The following is a 19,364-nucleotide window of genomic DNA, read 5'->3' on the forward strand; positions in this document are numbered from 1 at the left end:
AAAGCCATCTATAGATTCCGTGCTTTCCCTATCAAAACCGCAGTGGCGTTTTTCACAGAAATAGATAAAACAATCCTCAAATTCATATGGAACCAGAAAAGACTGAAGAGCCAAAACAATCCTGTGGAAGAAGAACAAAGCCGGAGGCATCACACTCCTGATCTCAAACTGTAATACAGAGCAGTAAAAATCAGAACACTATGGCGCTGGCATTGAAAACCAACACAGAGACCAAGAGAACAGAATAGAGTCTAGAAATACCCATGCCCTTACACCCAACCAATTTTTTTTAAAGATTTTGTTCACTTCAGAGAGAGCACACACATGAGTAGGGAGGGGCAGAGGGAGAGGGGGAAAGAAGCCGAAGCAGACTCCTCACTGAGCACAGAACCCAACGTGGGGTTCAATCTCACAACCACGAAATCACAACCTGAGCTGAAACCAAGTCAGACACCCAGCCGACTGAACCACCCATGCACCCCTAGCCAACCAATTTTTGACAAAGACATCAAGAAGATAGTCTTTTCAATAAACAGAATTGGGAAAACTGGATAGTCACATGCAAACTGAATAATGAAGTTGGACCCCTAACTCACACCACTAACAAAAATGAACTCAAAATGGATTAAAGATACAAATGTAAGACCTGAACTATAAAATTCCTAGAAGGAATTGACATTGGTCTTGGCAATGATTTTTTGGAATTGACACCAAAAGCAAAAACAAGTGGGACTGCACGAAGTTGAAAAGCTTCTGCACAGCCAAGGAAACAATCAACGGAATGAAAACGCAGCCTATGGAGCAGGAGAAAACATTTGCAAACCATGTGTGTGATAAGGGGTTAGTATCCTAAATACTAAATAATACTCCTACAACTCAGTAGCAAAAAAAAAAAAAAACCCCAAAAAAAAACAAAGCCCAGATCGGTGATTACCAAGGGTTGGGACTAAAGACAAAAGGGGTAGCACTAGGAAGTTTTTTTAGGGTTTTAGAATTGTTCTGTTATCTCACCCGTTATGGTGATTACAAAATACGTTCCAGTGGTAAAAAACTCCTAGAACTGTGTACTCCAAAAAAAATGAATTTACTGGTATATAAAAATTTTATAAATGTTTCAAAGAACTGTATCAAATATTCACACTGTTATCGTCATACGGTGAAACCATGGCTAAATTCTTTTGCTTTTATTGTTCTGTATTTTCCAGAATCTATTAAGAAAATTTATTACTTTTGTAATGGAAAAACAAATGTGCTTTGCAAATAAGTAGCAAAGTTATCTAATACACTGGTTTGAGTAAAACCAGTATATTACTGTCATTTAATAATATCCAACACGTGATAATAAGCAGAACTTCTGGGTAAGATTTCAAAGGATATCAGATAATGATTCACCTTGCTTTCTGGATATAAAAAGACATTTTTATGTAATTAAAGATCAGAAGAATAAAAAAGGCCTGTTTTATAAATTTGGATATACCCTTGGTGAATAGTTACTATTTCTGATTCAACAATCAGATTTTTCACATAGAGATCATATCATCAATGAAGCATTCCATAAATGAACCTTTCTTACTTGGATTGATTGATTTGTCATTTTCACATGTAGGCGTCAACCTACCAACTGGTAAACGTTCCATCTTTGGCTATTTTGTGGATTTACAGCAATGCGAATTCATACCATGGTCAGAATTACTTCCTAGTATTCAGACACTAATTCAAAAAGGTAAGAAGAATTACAAGAATCATACTCTAACTTCTCTAAAATGTTGGGACTACTTTAGATATAAAAATAGTTACCTCAGCAACTTTGGAGACTGATCTGTTCCAAGTTGGGCAGAATCAGCTTAGATCTATGTTTACAAAGCAGGCCTTTAAGACAATATCCACTGAGTATTGCTTTCTGAGAAACTGGATTCTATATGATTGAGTCAGGTGTGCATTGTAAAACTATAGGTCATTGAAAGTCTTACTAGTGGAAATATTTAGTATTTTAATTAGCTGTGGTTATTGAAAGCAAAAAAGGGAGAGGACCTCATAAAATAGGAAAAGCATATATGTAAGAACTACACTTGATTTTAAAAGAGCCAATTAGAAAAGAATAATCATACCTTCACAAATATCCATAAATGCTTCATTGTTCATTGTTCTTTTTCTCAATCTTCTGCATACTTACAGAAAACAAAGATACAGAAGATTGTTGTACCACGAGAGCTCAGTTGAAGTTTGAGGCAGGAACTTAATGACCAAGCTTCATTTAGCGTTCTTGCAAATATAAGAAATTCAATAAATGCAAATTGAGTTGAATTTCTTTGAGGTCAGGTTTCTCTTATCAGTGTATTTCAAAGTTTGGTTATCAGACTTTCTGGCAGAAAACAACCAGAGATATCATAGTTGCCAAGCATCCAGAAAGTTCTAATTTTGAATTAATTTGTACAAACTTTCTATTGTGTAATATTTGTCACAGTAGGTGTTAGTGGGTGATTATATTTATTTAAAACATCTGAGTTGTGTATCATATGTTAGTGCTATATTGGTTATTTTTATCCTTAGCTTTTACTACTACGTCCAAAAACACAACTGAATGCATGGAACTCAGTATCGTAGTTTACCATTCCTATGGGAAACTAAATCCAAGATACCACTTCCTCTGGTCCCACCTTATCCTCATTGTAGGCCACAAGCCTAGAAGAAATTAAACCCCTCCCAAGCTTTCAAAGCCAACCTATGACAGGAATCTAAATGTCGAAACATCCCAGTACCGTCTTCGTTTGAGACTATCCGAAGTCAATCAGACCAGTCTCTGGCACCAGAAACAAACCATAACAAAACCCCCACATTTTGTTCATGTAAGACTCCAGGAAGATTCTCAGAAATACCATTAATGATGTGAGGTGCTTTGGAATGAAAACACTGGAAGGCAGCTTGTCAGTGTGTATCGAAATTATACATCCTATGCCAATTTATACGGACCCAGCAGCTCCGCCTGTGACAGGCCGTGTGCAGGATGATGTGGGTGTATTCTGTACACTCAGCAAAAGACTGGAAACACCGTAAATATCCGTTGCTGGGACACTGGAAGAAATCTATGAGACATTCACCTCTAAAATGTACTCAGTTTTTTGAAGTGCTGACCAGCATACACAGGATGGGAACTAGTCTCTAGGATACAGGAGTGAGAGACTATTGACCACACACTTTCATGTGCTTCAGAATCGTGCGCCCTGTGAGCGTGTGGGCCAGTCGATGGCCAACGTTAGAAAAGCGACTACAAGATGAGCAAGTGAGGTCTCTGTTGTGTGGAGCCCTTCCGAGAGGTTTGGCTGCATGATGGTGGAAAGAGTGGGGGTGGTGTTTGTAGGAAGCTGTGGAATCAAGACGGATATGGTTTCGTTTGGGGGTGTGTGTGTGTGTGTGTGCGTGTTTTATTTCATATAAAATTTCCCATGTTCAACTGGTTTTTACTAAATGAATGTCAGTTTCCCATGGTTCAACCAATAACAAGACAGAGATACTAGTACATAAGTGTTCGTTCATGGGAAAGTTTCAACAGGAACAAGAGACAGATAATGGGGGAGAAGCCTTACCTGGGAAGGGAAGTTCTTCTACGACGGCAGGAGCTTTGGCAGCAGAGCTGCTTTCTTCCTTTCACTGGAGGGAAGGAGGAGGGGAAGGGGCATTGCCTGCAGGTGGTGGACAGTCGGAGGGATGGGGGTAGTTCACCGCCTGAGTGGGGGTGGAAGGAACAGCTGCTGAGATCAGCAGAGACCCCCAGGCACTGGCGTCCGTTTTGGCTTCTGTGCGTCTGCTGACATTGTTCTACACTGTGCAGACTTCTCCAGAAAGTATTTAGTACCTAAAAGATTAACGTTTATCTATAGGTCATTTGAAACTTTTTAACTTTACCTTAGGAACGCCAATACTAGTGGACCCTGAAGGATCGAGTGAAAACCTCTTGAAGATAACAGAATATGGAGAGAACATCAGTCATATTGCCACCAGAGACACGGTGTCCCTTTCCTTCCTCATAAGCCTTCTTTTAAAGAATTTCTGCCCTGTACTTCTCACAGGTATTTAGATTTAAAGAAGGAGAATTTCAGAGTTAGGAACAGGATTAGTAATTATTTAGTCTAAACATTTTACTTTATAACTGGGGAAAAAATACGCCCTGAAAAGCTTTAGACACCATATCAATCTATATTCTTACTAACAGTATATGAATGCCCCTTTCCCTACGTTTGCCAGTAGAGGCCGTTATAACTCTTTATCCTTCCTTCTGGTCCTTCCAAGACAAATTCCAGAAGTAGAACCATAGCGTCAACGCATGCATGGCCTCCACAGCCTGTGGGCTGATGGCCTTAGAGGGTCCCTAATGGTAGGAACATCGATTGGTCTAATTAAATGTACTCACATAACTACATACAAGGAAAACATTGAAAGAAACTGCCTGATTTTTTTTAAAAAATTATACACGTAATTCCTCAACCTGACGTTCAGATGTTTCCATCCTTTAAGGTTACCACATGACTAATTCAATACAGCCCCACCTCTCCTGTAACATTTATTTTACCTCTTCTAGCCCCCTACGCTGTGTTGTCCATCACCAGAGGCCGTCGTGTTGCTCCCCGAGTTCCAAACAGAAAGTATTGAGGCAAATGAGGCTGGAACTCTCAGACAGTCCATTCCTTGCCTCCAGTTTGGCCTGAGAAAATTCTTACTCTTAATATCCACGGAATTGTAAAGTCATGACCCTGTTCTGCTGCAGAAGTTTGTCATCAAACCTCTCTCCCAGATTGTGTCGGCCAAAGTTTTCAGGGAAATGAATTTCGTGTAGCAGTAGCAGCTCGTCTGTGCTGTAAGCAAAAAGATTGGTGAGAGGCGTACGTGAGCATTCAGTTAGAAATAATGGTTAACTCTGAATCGGTCCTTTTGTAAGAGCTGTAAAAAATTTGAGAGGATTTCATATTTACTCCCTGGTTTTACCCAATCTTAACCATGGTTTTTAAAAAAGGGGAGGAAAGAATCTATGTTTCATGTAATTTTCAAATAAAGTGTTATTGGTTCATCTTAATGTGTTAGCATCTCTTCATTTCCTTGGCTATAAATGTAACCTAATGTCTTTTTTTTCCTTAGGAGACCCTGCTGTTGGGAAAACCAGTGCCATTAATGAAATGCTGGAGAAGTTGGAGGGCCCTGGAGCACTGGATGTGAAATACGGCTCCATCTTAGGAGAAGTCCTACTCTTCAATGAAATTAAAAAATCAAGGTTGTATATTTAAACGCTAAATTTGATTTGTCTGGTAAAAAAAAAAAGTTTGCTTTGATATATAAATGTGCCTTGTTTTAAAAAGCAAACCTGTTAACGTTAAAATGCAGAATTCTTCCAAAGGCAAGAGAGGAACAAAATCTGTACTTTTCCCAAGTATTAACACCTAGATTAATTCCTTTATGTGAGAAGTTTTTACGTTTATTTTACGTATAACTTATAATTTAAAATCTCCTTTTTCTTACATAACAAAATGAAGCTATAAGCTGTTTTCCTTCCTGGAAAAATGCACCTAAAACATACCAAAAAAGTATTGCATATAATTGGTTTTCTTGCCCTAGAATTTTCATCTTATCAAATAGAAAATAAATATTCTTTAAACGTGGGACTCTTGATCTCAGCCCAGCTCTGATCTCAGGGTCATGGGTTCCCGCCCCGTTGGGCTCCAAGCACACTGGGTGTGGAGCCTTCTTGAAAAAACAAAACAAAACAAAACAAAACAAAAAAACATTCTTTACAAAGAACTTTGCCCTTCTCTGTGTCTCTTCCTGAAGGGAGGGGGGAAAAAAGCAAAGAAAAAGAGTTCTAAATCGTGCAAATAAAAAGTGCAAATTTTTAAAGTTAATTCTAATTAAAACATGAGAGAAGCACACTGTTGTTTGACCAGAGTAACACTGTAGGATTCCTCCCCAGCCGCAGCCCGTCTCCCGCCCGCACTTGTCAAGGCTGTCCTGTCTTCCTAAGACATCTTGAATTCCCCCACTTGTCCTTCCGATGCCACTGGTAGCCAGAGCACCGTCACCTGCATGTTACATGCATGATTTTGGGATGGATCCTACTACACTTAAGCAAGGCCATAAAAAGTCAGAGAAAGAATTTTTGAAAGATTTAAAACCATAGGAATCCTTCCTTATCTGAATTATTATAATAATAAATAATAAATGCCAGAAAAGAAATCTTACTGGAGGTTCACTATTTAAACTGGATTTTAATCAAGAAATCATATTACAAAGAAACACCTGAAGACAAGGCTATACTAAAGGTGAAAGGGGCTTCTGCTGAGCGGTCCGCAAGGGAAAGTGCATTTTATAAAGGGATGAGTGAGTTAATGGCTTACTGCCCATCGGGGAGACCAGTAGCCTGGCACCCTAGGAATTTGTGCAGTTTGTTTTTGAGAGTGAGCCTGTGGTGTTGAACTTAATGGTGACGGGTGGCATGATCTTCTCTGTAAAAGTGCAAACAGGAAAAAAGAATATTTGTTCCCTTGTGGGAGAGCGAGGTACAACCCACCGCACTCTGGTACTTCGATGATATTTTGTTCATACGGCTACAACGGTAAGCAAGCTGATTTTGGATCTTTTCTTCCAACAGCCTGAAGCAGAATATCAGCATCTTGCTTTCTGAAACTCGCAAGACAGCCACTGGAAGTCAAGGTACATATCACGTCGTGTGAAACTCCTTCCTGGCTCAGCCATGTGCAGGTCGCCGCGTGCTTGTCTGGTATCTCAGAATGAACAGATTTCCACTGATGGTTTAAAATCGAGAATCCTGAAAGATCTCCACGCCCCTCTCAGACTGCCGTGCCCTGCCCAACAGCTGGGCTGGTGATGGCAGTGCTTCCCAGCAGGCGGCTTCTCCGGCTTCTCCGGGGAACTTTGGATGAAGTCTAGAAGTACCTGGAGGCAGCGTCGGCCTCTCCTGTTCCTTCATGCTTGTCCGAGTAACGCAGGGGAGAAGTCACTATATGAGTTCTCAGATCGGGCCGCACACGCGGCACTTCCGGAGCCCCCTCCTGGGGAATGCGGGCCAAGTGGTCTGGGAGCAGCCACTCCATTGCTTTTTTCTTTTTTTTTTTTATTTGTAGTATTCCATGATTCATCATTTGCATATAACACCTAGTGCTCATTGCAATACATGCCCTCCTTAGTAGCCATCACCAGGCTGACCCATCCCCTCACCCCCCTCCCCTCTGAAACCCTCAGTTTGTGTCCCAGAGTCCATAGTCTCTCATGGTTCGTCTCCCTCTCTGATTCTCCCCCTTCTTTTTCCCTTCCTTCCCCTAATATCCTCCATGCGATTCCTTACATTCCACATATGAGTGAAACCATATGATAATTATCTTTCTCTGCTTGACTTATTTCACTTAGCATAATCCCCTCCAGTTCCATCCATGTCATTGCAAATGGTGGATATTCATCCTTTCTGATGGCTGAGGAATATTCCATTGTATACATGAACCACATCTTCTTTATCCATTCGTCTGATGAAAGGCATCTCGGCCCCTTCCACAGTTTGGCTACTATGGACATTGCAGCTATGAACACTGGGGTGCATGTGCCCCTTCTTTTCACTACATCTGTATCTTTAGGGTAAACACCCAGTAGTGCAATTGCTGAGTCATAGGGTAGCTCTATTTTTAACTCTTTGAGGAACCTCCATACTGTTTTCCAGAGTGGCTGTACCAACTTGCATTCCCACCAACAATATAGGAGGGATCCCCTTTCTCCACATCCTCTCCAACATCTGTTGTTTCCTGCCTTGTTAATATTAGCCATTCTGACTGGTGTGAGGTGGTGTCTCAGTGTGGTCTGATCTGCGTTTCCCTGAGGGCTAGTGATGTGGAGCATCTTTTCATGCATCTGTTGGCCATTTGGATGTCTTCTCTGGAGAAGTGTCTGCTCATGTCTTCTGCCCATTTTTTGACTTGATTATTTGTTTTTTGGGTGTTGAGTTTGAGAAGTTCTTTATAAATCTTGGATACTAGCCCTTTATCTATAATGTCATTTGCAAATATCTTCTCCCATTCCGTGGGTTGCCTCTTAGTTTTGTTGACTGTTTCCTTTGCTGTGCAGAAGCTTTTTATCTTGATGAAGTCCCAAAAGTTCATTTTTGCTTTTGTTTCCCTTGCCTTTGGAGACGTGTCTGGAAAGAAGTTGCTGTGGCCGATGTTGAGGAGGTTACTGCCCATGTTCTCTTCTAGGAAAGCCACTCCATTTCTGAAGAGGAAAAGCATGGGCAGCCCCCAGACCTATCGGGAAGGGAGCCTGGCCACAAGATTCTTGCCACAAGGGGGCAGATCGGGAAGGGAGCCTGGCCACAAGATTCTTGCCACAAGGGGGCAGATCGGGAAGGGAGCCTGGCCACAAAATTCTTGCCACAAGGGGGCAGATCGGGAAGGGAGCCTGGCCACAAGATTCTTGCCACAAGGGGGCAGATCGGGAAGGGAGCCTGGCCACAAGATTCTTGCCAGAGGAGTTTTTGGTTTTGTTTTTACTTTTATATTTGCCGTAGCACCATCCCGAGTGGCCCTTGTGGAGGGTGCTCTCAGGGGATGCGTCCTAAGTCTGATGCCTTTGGTGGAGCAGGTGGGTGTTGCTTTTCAGCCTCTCCTGTGTGCTCTCAGTAGATACATACCATCTTGTTCATCCAGATACTTTCAGATCATAAAAAGGGACCTGTGTCAGGTGTGCTTCAACTGCAGAGATTTCTCTGAGCTTTCATACTGTTGTATTTGGCTGTGGTTGCAGAGACCCAGCAGACCACATCAAAGGAAGGAAATCATTGGAAACATTTCACAGTTGGTATTCCTGCTCTCACTGAATTGTCCTCAGAGCCATTTCTTGTAAATAATACAGTAAAAGTATATAATGTTTATATTTCCTAACACCTTAAAAATAAATCACAGATATTCTCAAAGTACTTTAAATTTGTGTTTCTTTCCATATTTGGCATAACAGAGAAGCCTATTAAAAAGCCAGCGGTCAGAACTGATGAAAGTTCATTGAAAAATGATAAGAAAGGAATTATAGTCTCAACAATAAATTTTAGCATCAGTATCACAGCTGCCAAAGCCAAGAAGATGATCCTGAAGAAATTAGTGAGAAGAACCAGAGATACTCTTGGAGCACCAAAGAACAGCAGGGTAAAATGCCCCCATCCCGTTGACTAATCTGCTTCTGCCACTCAAGCCATAATGTGACTTGTTTTAATTAATAATCATAAACAGAGAATCAGCTAAGTGTCACATATACTCCTGTACAGCTAGAAAATGCACTTTATAACTACCGATCGGTATACTACTGATCAATTACACGGATTCAGAATTACTAAAGCCAGAAGACGCTCCTGGCATCTAAAGTAAACGTGACCAGATAGGACAGAAAAGGTGTTAGATGCCCCTGGTTTTGTGATGGTGTATTTGACCACATTTTCTTCCTGTGACCGTGACTTGGGACTGTTAAAAACCAAAATGCAACTGAGTAAATTTTAAGGATTTATTGGCTTTACTCAATTATTCATGAGTCTGCTAGGCATGCAACTAGCAGAAAGAAAGGGGCTCCCAGGAGCTGTACAAGATGAAAGACTTTTACAGGTGAAGGGGGTTGGGGGGGGAATTATACTGGCAAAAGGAGTGTTAATTGTGACAATGTCACTTTCCCCCTGGGTATGGCAGGGTATGTCAGGCCAAGGACCTCCCTAGTGCTGAGGGACTGGTTTAAGATTCCATTTCTGGGGGGCGCCTGGGTAGCGCAGTCGTTAAAGCGTCTGCCTTCGGCTCAGGGCGTGATCCTGGCGTTCCGGGATCGAGTCCCACATCGGGCTCCTCCGCTGGGAGCCTGCTTCTTCCTCTCCCACTCCCCCTGCTGTGTTCCCTCTCTCGCTGGCTGTCTCTCTGTGTCAAATAAATAAATAAATAAATAAATCTTTAAAAAAAAAAAAAAAAGATTCCATTTCTGGGAGAGCCGAAACTGTCATTAAGTCTGGGTTGGGTGGCACGGGGCCTACCGTAAGGGACTCCATTTCGGGCCTGTTGTGAGAAAGAGAAACTGGAACCACAGTCTCAGGGAAAAGTGCTAAGAGAACAGACTTGTTGAGTGCAGTCTGCTATTTTGAAAACTTACTGTTTTCTAAAGTCATCTCTTCAAAATGGAATTTGGTCTGCTGCTTTTTAATAGAAAAACAGGCGTGTTGTTTCACGCAACTTTGTTCTTACACCATAGTGTAATTAATATGCCTAATTTGTAATTGAAGGAAAGGCAATACTAAGTGATTTAAACCCTTTTGTCTTGCTCAAGATTGTACTGTTCATTGATGATCTGAACGTGCCAGAATCAGATATGTACGGAGCTCAGCCGCCCCTGGAATTAATCAGGCAGTTGCTGGATATGGGAGGCCTGTACGACACTGAGAAGAACGTTTGGAAGGTACAGCGTATACGAAGGTTTTGTTCCCATTAACAGTGAATTAAATATTCATAGCAGTGTTGAGTGAATGGAGAAATGTAGGAACTCTAGTCACACAGACAGAACACATCGGAAACCCTACTTGAACCGTGCTGATGGCGTCCTTGTCATTCCACGCAGCTCCATAGGATTCGCTGTTGGCGTGAAAATTACCAGTATGGCCCTCTAGGTTTCATTTCTGAGTCAAATAAATGCTCACCGTTATTCATCACATCAGTAGTTCATCAGATTTTTCAGTGTAGCAGTAGTTCACATAGGAGAAAAGCTAGTGAAAATATGTCCCTTCAAATGCATCCTTACTGTCTGCATAAGCCTGTTCTGTGTCTCTATTTGCAAAATCACAGATCAGGGATATGCAGTAGCAAAGTCCTACAGATTCCCAGGGTGGTGTTCCTGTGCCGTTGTTTTTGTTGCATTGAACCAAATCAGAGTGGCTGCGGTTTTTGAAAGAGCAAATGCACTTGTCTCCTTACTTGGTAAAGTTGACTTTGTGAAATTAGATGGTTGCATTACAAACAGTTGCACGTCTCAGACAAACCTGGGCCAAGGATCCTGGACAGCACCCTGGCTGGTGCATGGTGTCAGCTCAGACCCCAGACTGTCTGAACCACCCGTCTTCCTACAGCCAGGAGAAGAATTCTGATGCAGCCCGGGCAGGGGATATCCAGGAGACAAGGACAAAGGACAAGAAGTGCTGAGGCTGGCCTCTTGTGGGCTTCCTGTGGCCGGGGCCGGGGCCTGGGCCTGTTACAAAGCCCACCATGAGTCTGTGAGTCGGTTTGCAGGACCGAGGCCAGCCCTGCAGCGTTCTGAAGGTACAGTGTCCACAGGCTGTGACCCGCGCAACTCTGGCTTTCCTGGAGACTCACTCCCATGCTTCTGAGCCCTCCCTCATCGCCAGAGTCCTCCCTCATCGCCAGAGTCCTCCGCTCGCCTCAGCGTGCTGCTCAGTGTCCAATAATTGCTTTTCCAAAGACAGGCTGTTGCTTGATGACATTTATAAAGCCTCCTAGAAGGAACATGTCTTGAAATTGCATTTGAGGATTTTGGTTACTTCCAAGAAGATCAATTTCTATTACTGTCCAAGTTTTTGTTTTCGCAGTAAATCATCTTTTCGTCTAAACATTGAAATCTGTTCATTGGGGGCTGGGAAATGGGTGATATTTCACTTTCTACAGATGCGTGTACCCGTCCTTTTCACTCTTCCTGCAGAACATTCAAGATCTTTCTCTAGTGGCAGCCTGCGTCCCTGCAGCAGTCAGGAGGCACATCAGCCCGCGTCTCCTCAAACACTTTACCATCCTGGTGCTGCCGCACCCTCCGCAGAGCGCCTTGCAGGCCATTTTCCAGGTAGTGCGTCCAGTTCGTTTTCTACTGAACAAGAAGTTTAATTCCCTGGTATGAGAGAAACCTTGAGAACTTGAAACCACTGATACTGAAAGAAAATTCCCTCAGGGGGATGGGTTTTGTTCCCCCTCCCTCCACTTTCCGGCCTGTGGTTGTAATGTGTGTCTGAATAACCGCAGCGTAAGTCAGTGCGCATTAGAAATACATGTGGCACACGTTTATTGCATGTGTAACCTGTGGCTCGTACGGCTTCGTTCTCAAAGATCCTGATCCAGCATATCTGGGATGGAGCTCGGGAGTCTGCGTTATTAACAAGCTCGCCTGGGGTTTTGCTATCTTGGTTTGTTTTCTTTGTTTCTTTATAGAATACAAAATAAGAAAAAGAATCTGAAATATCTTATTAGAAAAATGGCTCAATTTGAAATCTAGTTTGATTAGAAAAATAAATTTGAGGGGCACGTGGGCGGCTCAGTCAGTTAAGCATCCGGCTCTTAGCTCAGGTATTGATCTCAGGGTCGTGCATTCAAGCCCCGTGCTGGGGCCTACTTAAAAAAAAAGAAAGAAAGAAAAAAATCTTATGCAGGATTACTGATTTCTTCAAAGCTAATCATGTGTTTTCCTTCTTTATAATATAAAATTTAAAGATCAGTTTTTTAAATCTGTCTTTCAAAAAGCCCTTGGTAATTCTGCACATGATCAAAAACCCACACCTTAAAAAAATCCTAATGTAGAAGAATTTATCTATACATACACCAACCCAAAATGAGACAATAGTTCTGTCACTTTGTATTCCATCTGGTAACCTCTCCTGGGGGCAAGGGGGCGGGAGAATTGCCAGCAGTCCTGCTATACACAGAGGTGGGGCATGAATGGTCCCCAGAGAGCAGCAGCACGTGCCTCTAGGTCATTCACCAAACTTGGACAAGGAGAATTTTCCCCGGTTTGCGACACTCACAGTGTCTTTGTATTAGTCTGTTTGGTTTAAAGTGGGTTCTAATTACTAACATTTTAAATGTCATTAATCCTCCATGATAGTACACACATCTCCTCCTTAGTAGGGATTAAGTAGGAAGAAACTGCTTAAACTTTTGGGCTGACTATAAAATTTCTTTTTAAAGGCTCATTTGGGAATGTATTTCTCCATCAATAACTTCACATCTGACGTTCAGAAAAGTAAGGATCAGATAATATCTTGTTCTCTCGCTCTCTACTATCAAGTATGTCAGAATATGTTGCCAACCCCAGCGAAATGCCATTACCTGTTCAATCTTCGAGATATGTTTAAGGTGTGTCTTAAAATTCATTCTCTAGCTTAACTTTAAATTGTAAGTTGAAGAAATGTAATTTTACTGAATTGACTCTCTCTCTCTCTGTCCCCATTTCTCCACTGTCAACATTCAGTTGTTAGAGAAGGGGGGGAAGAAGAAATCCAAGTTGATTAGTTTTGCTGTTTATTAGCAGGTTATCCCATGAGCCATTTAAAAAAGAATCATTAAAATAATTCCCTGCAGAGAATTCAGTGACGAAAGCCACTCAGACTGTTAGGCTCAGATTCTCAGCAGGGAAAGCAGTGGCAAGGATATTACATGGCTTTTGGTTTTGCTTTATTTCTGAGATATTATTGCAGCTCTCAGAAAATGAAAGCCTGTATGCATTTCATAAATATGCTTGCATTTCCCACGAGTCTTGTTTTTTACAGCAGGAACTGTTGCCAACTGTGCTGACTTAGTCATTAGCCTTGATCAAATAATTTTCAGAATTAAAACATTAAGAAAAACCGTTTTTGGGTTTTTTCCCCAAAGATTTTATTTATTAATGTGTCAGAGAGAGAGGGAGAGACCACAAGCAGGGGGAGCAGCACGTAGAGGGAGAAGCAGGCTCCCCACTGAGCAGGGAGCCCCATGCAGGACTCGATCCCAGGACCTTGGGATCATGACCTGAGCCGAAGGCAGACGCTTCACCGACTGAGCCACCCAGGCATCCCAAGAAAAACAATTTTTGAATTCAGTCTTTCTCTCCTTGCCATGGGCCTGTGGTCCAAAATAGTGCATATCATGTTTGAAATGGGTTATAAGTTCTTTTAATCTTAGAACATGTCAGCACGAAGAAGCATGTCCCGATCACCACCCGCATAGTCAGGACCCATGCTTCCCGTGCGGGCGAGGCCTCCACTAGGCCCAGCCGAGGGGTTCTTAGCCCCTCTCCCTCCAGGGGGGGATGCCATGCCAGTTTTCCCCGAGTTATGACCTGCCCATCTCATTTCAAAATCAAGTTTATCACTTGGAGAAATGGACAATTCTTACCTCAGATGATGGCTTCTATTTTTATGGAATCGTTGGTAAACCTGCAAAAATTGAGCCTCTACTTCACATACTACCTGCTAATGTTAAAAAAAAAAGTTATGTTTCAATCCCTAATAGCTTCTCCTGGGATTGCTGCAAGCTGAGAAGGTCGTCATTAAGTCCAGAGAGATGGCGGCTCTGTTCTTTGCTCATGAAGCCACCCGTGTGTTTCACGATCGCCTAATTGAATATACTGAAAAAGGGCTTTTCTATCAACTTCTCTCAAAGGAAATTGAAAATTATTTTCAGGTAAGCTTATATTTTAAAAATTATTTTAAATGGTATTTTGGGCAAAAATGGTGTTTTCTAAAAGTCCTCAGCCATTTCTATAATATTAATAACAACATTATTAATATTATTAACAATCCCATTTTCCACTTGATAATGTCTAAATGAGCATAGATTTGATATGATGGAAATGATCAAGTCTTGATGCCTTTGCTCGTGCGTTTGGCCTTCACAAGCCCTGACACGGCTCCCGTTTCTCCAGGACTGGCCGAAGTGCTCCATCTCCGTTGCTCCAGCCCCTTGAACTTTGGCCTCCAGGTGCCCCTGGGCTCCAGGTCCAGAAGGAAGGAGAGCCGTACAGGAGACTGAGCCGCCCCACAGGGTGGTGGGGAAGCAGAGGGACGAGCTCAGCGCCTTTATGAGGCCGGCGGTGTGAGCTCAAGAGAATTGGGGGTGGGGCGGTCCTTCGGAATTCCTTCCAGGATGACTCCTCCTTCCTTTTGTCGTCTTTGATGGCGCTGCTTTCTCTCACCCTGTTCATAGAAGCCCAGGATATGTAACGAATTCACAACAGTAAAAAAAAAAAAAAAAAAAAAAAAAGACTTTGGGGTATGAACCTTATACCTAGAAATGCAGACATGCACATAAATTCAGAACACAGCGCATACACATACATGTGGATGTGTGTTCGTGCGTATGTATACGTGTACTGTGTACGTGTACATATGTATGTATAAGACTAGTCACAAATCCAGACAGCTTTTAAAAAGTACTTTCTAGACCCTCCCATCAGTATTTCCTTTCAGTCCAAGCTCTCTGCTCTTCAGCGCAGATCCTCCTTGATGTGACTGTTCATGCCGGCGCCCAGCCGCTACCCTCCCATCTCCGTTGAGCTTGCAGGGCTCATCCTTTTCCCGCTCGCTCGTGGAGTCCCTCAGACCTGGCCCAGTGTCCTCGGAGCTGCTCTTCCGTGATGCTTCGGACTCCTCTCGTCCCTACTTTTCCTCTGCTCAGAGACTAGACTCCCCAGCCCACTTGTGTACTGTCCCCACTCTTCTTCCCCGGCAGCCTGAGAAGCACTCGAATATAGAGGCTGCCCATGTGGACCCTGCCCACCTCCCAAGCCCAACCCCACCCCTGAGCAGCTGTGGGGCCCCGGCAGGGACCCCTGTGTCTCTGTTCCCTCATCTCTGAAGCTGGGGTAGCAGCTGTGCCCACCTCGAAGGCTGTGCTGAGAATCAGCAGCACTCATTTGTGTTTAGGACAGTTTCTGACATACAGTAAGCGCTCGATAAATGTAAGCTGTGGGGAAGAACTGGACCTTATGTCTACATTTCAGACACAGACAGGTGGTTTGGCAGAAAGAACCTGAACTCTAAAGTGAGACCTCGGTTTGTCTTTTAAGTCTGGCTCATGGTGTTCGGGGTGCTTCGTGCTCGACACGCAGAACCACTTGCAGAACCAATCCCGGTCTGCCCGCTGCGCCCTCTGCCCCTCCCGGTGCCCTGGCCTGATGTTGCCCACCTCGGTGACGGGCGGTACCGTCCCAGCCTGCGTCCGCACCGGAAACCTCGGCACATCAGCCCCACGTCCTAGCCGGAACGTGGCGGCGTCTCTCCTGCCTCTGCCTCAACACCTCTGGGTCCCCTCTGGCCGTCCTTCCAGATTCAGCTCCCGCTTCCTCGTCAACTGAATGTTCTGGCCAATACCGCACCCTTTCCAGTTTCAGTGTCCCTTCTTTCTCCCGGGACTGTGGACTTTTCCTATTCTAGAACTTACTGTAATGTCATTACTTATTTCTCTCTCTAACCTATGGGTTCCGTGAAAACAAAGTCATTGATTTTACCTTTACCTAAATCACCAGGATTCAGCATCCTCCCTTCCTCTCAGTTGGTGCTTGGTAAAGATAACTGGGAGGAAGGGAAGGAGGGAGGGAGAGACTTTGCTAAAATAACAGAAGAGAGCTCATTTGTGCCGCAGGGAAGTTCGCACACTCCCTCCTGCAAACGGCAGCTGCAGCCCAGGTTTCGGACTTCGCCAGACTGATCGAGCAGTGGGTGTAGAGGCGGTAGGACGAGAGCTCGCACGTGCTTCAGGGACGCACGGCTTGCTCTGTGGACGGACACCAGGAACCACTACAAGACCCCAGATTAAAGACATACTGACCCCATCTTCCTTAAGGACATAGGATATAAAGTAGTTCTCTGAGAATTTGGGTTTATATGGTATCGTTTAATCAGTTGGGGGGCTGGCTTATTTTCATTTTAAAAAAATCAAATGTGATAACACTAATAACAGTCGCACTTACAACGTGCCAGACACTGTTTCCAGAGCTTTCTATACCGTTGCTCATCTTAATCTCTGTAACGCCTCTGCGATGGAGGTCCTGTTGTTATCCTCAGTGTACACATGAAGAAACTGAGGCAGAGTGGGGTTAAGAACTTGCCCCAGGTTACACAGCTAGTTAAGTGGTGGAGTCATCCAAACCCAGGATAGCGGACTCCAGATATCCTTTTACCCATCACGTTATCCTGCCCCCCAACCTTATCTCCCGGGCCTGCTAGGAATTTCTGGTGCCAGACACCAGGTCAGGGGCGGGGGGAGTGTCGCTGAGACCTACACGGAAGGCGCGGGCCCGGTGTAGGTGCCGCATGCTTCTGGTAGAACGCAATGGCAGTATATTTGGTCTCCTTTGCAGCCCTTTTGTTTATAGTATATGCATTTTAAAATACCATCCTGAGAAAGGGTCCGTAGGTTTCACTGCCAACAGGGGGTCCAGAGCACACAAAAGGCGAAGAGCCCCCAAGGCTTACCTACATCTGTTGCGCCAAGAGCGTCTCTGATACAGTCTATTACGTTAGTTTTGATAATGAGTGGAACTTGGCTATTAACAGGTACTATTAAATGATTATCTTACAATAGATTCAATGGACCAAAGAAAAACTGATGAACGACTCAGTTGTATTTGTGGATTTCTTGGATATAAACAAGCCTCATAGGAAAAAGATCTATCGGAATACCAATGACTATAATAAACTTGCCAATGTACTGAATGAATTCCAAATGAAGCTGAGCTCCACGTCTTTGGAGGTACGTACAGACACGCGCTGCGTAGAGTCTGAGGAGTGCCGTGTGTGTGTGTGTGCACATGTGTGTGTGTGTGCGCACGTGTGTACACACAGGTCACTTATATACACGCAAACGCACATAGATGGGTATATTTATTTCACAGCAGATATTTTCAAGACGTGTGTGTATAAGAAGGAGGGGCACCTGGGTTGCTCAGTCAGCTGAGTGTCCGACTCCTGGTTTCAGCTCAGGTCATGATCTCAGGGTTGTACATCCGGCTCTGTGCTCAGCAGGGAGTCTGCGTGGGATTCTCCCTCTCCCTCTCACTCTGTGTGTCCAGACCAGCAGCAAGGAGCAGCACCCCTGTCACTGCTGTCGTGGACAGACAGGTGTCGGACCAGAGGCCCCGACAGAATCACAGATTCCTCACCCCATCTCCTGGGACTCTTCTCTCACCACGAGTCCCACCCCAAGACAGCAGCAGCAGAACAGCCCCGATGCTGTTGTTCTCCTCTTCCTTCTCTTCTCTCGAGCCTGTGACTCCCCCAGTCTGCTCACAGCAGTACTGGCATAGGGACAGTCCTTGTTATGCAAATTTATTTTTCATAAATATGAACCCGTTTACTGGGTCTAGGTTGCTGGATTACGAAATTGTCACTCTCGTTCCCGAATCCTTGCATGTAAACTGCAGTGAACGTTTGATTTTTCTATGCCTGTAAGGAGTTTATTTGTCCCATTTCCTCTGCTAGATTTTTCATCCCATGGTGTTATTCAAGGAAGCCATAGAACACATCGCAAGAGCTGCGAGGGTCCTTCGGCAGCCTGGGAGTCATATGTTACTGGTAAAAATTTAAATTGTTCAAATACCTTTAAGTTTCAAAATAACAGTTGGGGAAATCTGATAAAATCTACCTGGCTTACAAAAGTTTTATTTATGCAGACTTTATGTTTGTGAAAGCTTGCAGCCACTGAGTCCCACAACAATGTGGTCTTCCTCTCTGGAGTTTGCATAAGAAATTTATCAGCATGTTAAAATGCTTGTTTTGGGAAAGCATTTGATGTGACTAGAAGTGACGGAGCTGGCAGCGTCTCTCCATATCCTCAGCACGAATGTAGTGTCTGTGCAGGTGGATCTTGACCTTGAAAATAGTACATTTCCTGGAATATTGATTAGAAACATGAGTCTTTGCACAAAGTTCTGTTTCTCATGAAAACAAGTGGGAGTTAAATTCTTGGAAAATCCCCAAATAACTTGAATAGAGAAAAGCTTTCAGAAGGCTAAATAAAATCCAACACATACAGCCAATTATAGGAATCACAGTATTTATGAATATTTAAGCTATTGTTTATGCCTATTATTTATATATTTTATACTTTTGTTTATATCTAGTTATTTTATTCACATCATTTTTTCCCAAAAGGACTTGTTTTACATGCAGAACTACTAGAGCTGTATTTAAACCGACACATATTAAGACTAATTAAAAGGAATTAAAAACTAAAAAGAGAATTAAGGCAAAAATACAAAAGCAAATATTCCCACCACTGAAAACTATTCCTTTACTAAGCTTGCCCTTCTCATAAATGGAGACCTACCGCTCTAGCCAGAAACCCAGGAACCCCTCACCTGGACACTTTTCTGTCACACCACACCTTCAGTCCATCAGTACTGGCAATGCAACTTCCAAAATACATTTCAAGTCTGCACACTTGTACGCATCTGGATTGCCACCACGCTACCTGAGGCACTGCCACCGCCCAGGACTCCTTCCTCCCCTATCTAAAATAGCAGGCTCTCCCCTCCCCTCAGCTCCTGTCACTCTGTCCCTTTATTCTGCTTTTTCTCCCTAGACCTTTGCATTATCTGATCTT

At 43.4% G+C, this 19,364-nt stretch overlaps 1 protein-coding gene across 1 annotated transcript in view; it reads left to right on the forward strand.

Annotated features, from left to right (window-relative positions):
• The window catches only part of DNAH14 (dynein axonemal heavy chain 14), a 300,961-nt gene that overhangs the window by 176,963 nt on the left and 104,634 nt on the right, over positions 1-19,364 (forward strand). The window contains exons 43-53 of the mRNA XM_087859257.1: positions 1,607-1,723; positions 3,909-4,067; positions 5,131-5,263; positions 6,635-6,696; positions 9,001-9,185; positions 10,339-10,467; positions 11,719-11,856; positions 12,972-13,139; positions 14,274-14,444; positions 17,346-17,513; positions 18,242-18,334. Coding sequence (XP_087715383.1) covers positions 1,607-1,723; positions 3,909-4,067; positions 5,131-5,263; positions 6,635-6,696; positions 9,001-9,185; positions 10,339-10,467; positions 11,719-11,856; positions 12,972-13,139; positions 14,274-14,444; positions 17,346-17,513; positions 18,242-18,334 — 1,523 coding nt within the window. The remainder of the gene's footprint in view (positions 1-1,606; positions 1,724-3,908; positions 4,068-5,130; positions 5,264-6,634; positions 6,697-9,000; positions 9,186-10,338; positions 10,468-11,718; positions 11,857-12,971; positions 13,140-14,273; positions 14,445-17,345; positions 17,514-18,241; positions 18,335-19,364) is intronic.

This window comes from Ursus americanus, chromosome 2, assembly GCF_024610735.1.
Source record: "Ursus americanus isolate L20-20 chromosome 2, mUrsAme1.1.p, whole genome shotgun sequence".
NCBI classification, from domain to species: Eukaryota; Metazoa; Chordata; class Mammalia; order Carnivora; family Ursidae; genus Ursus; species Ursus americanus.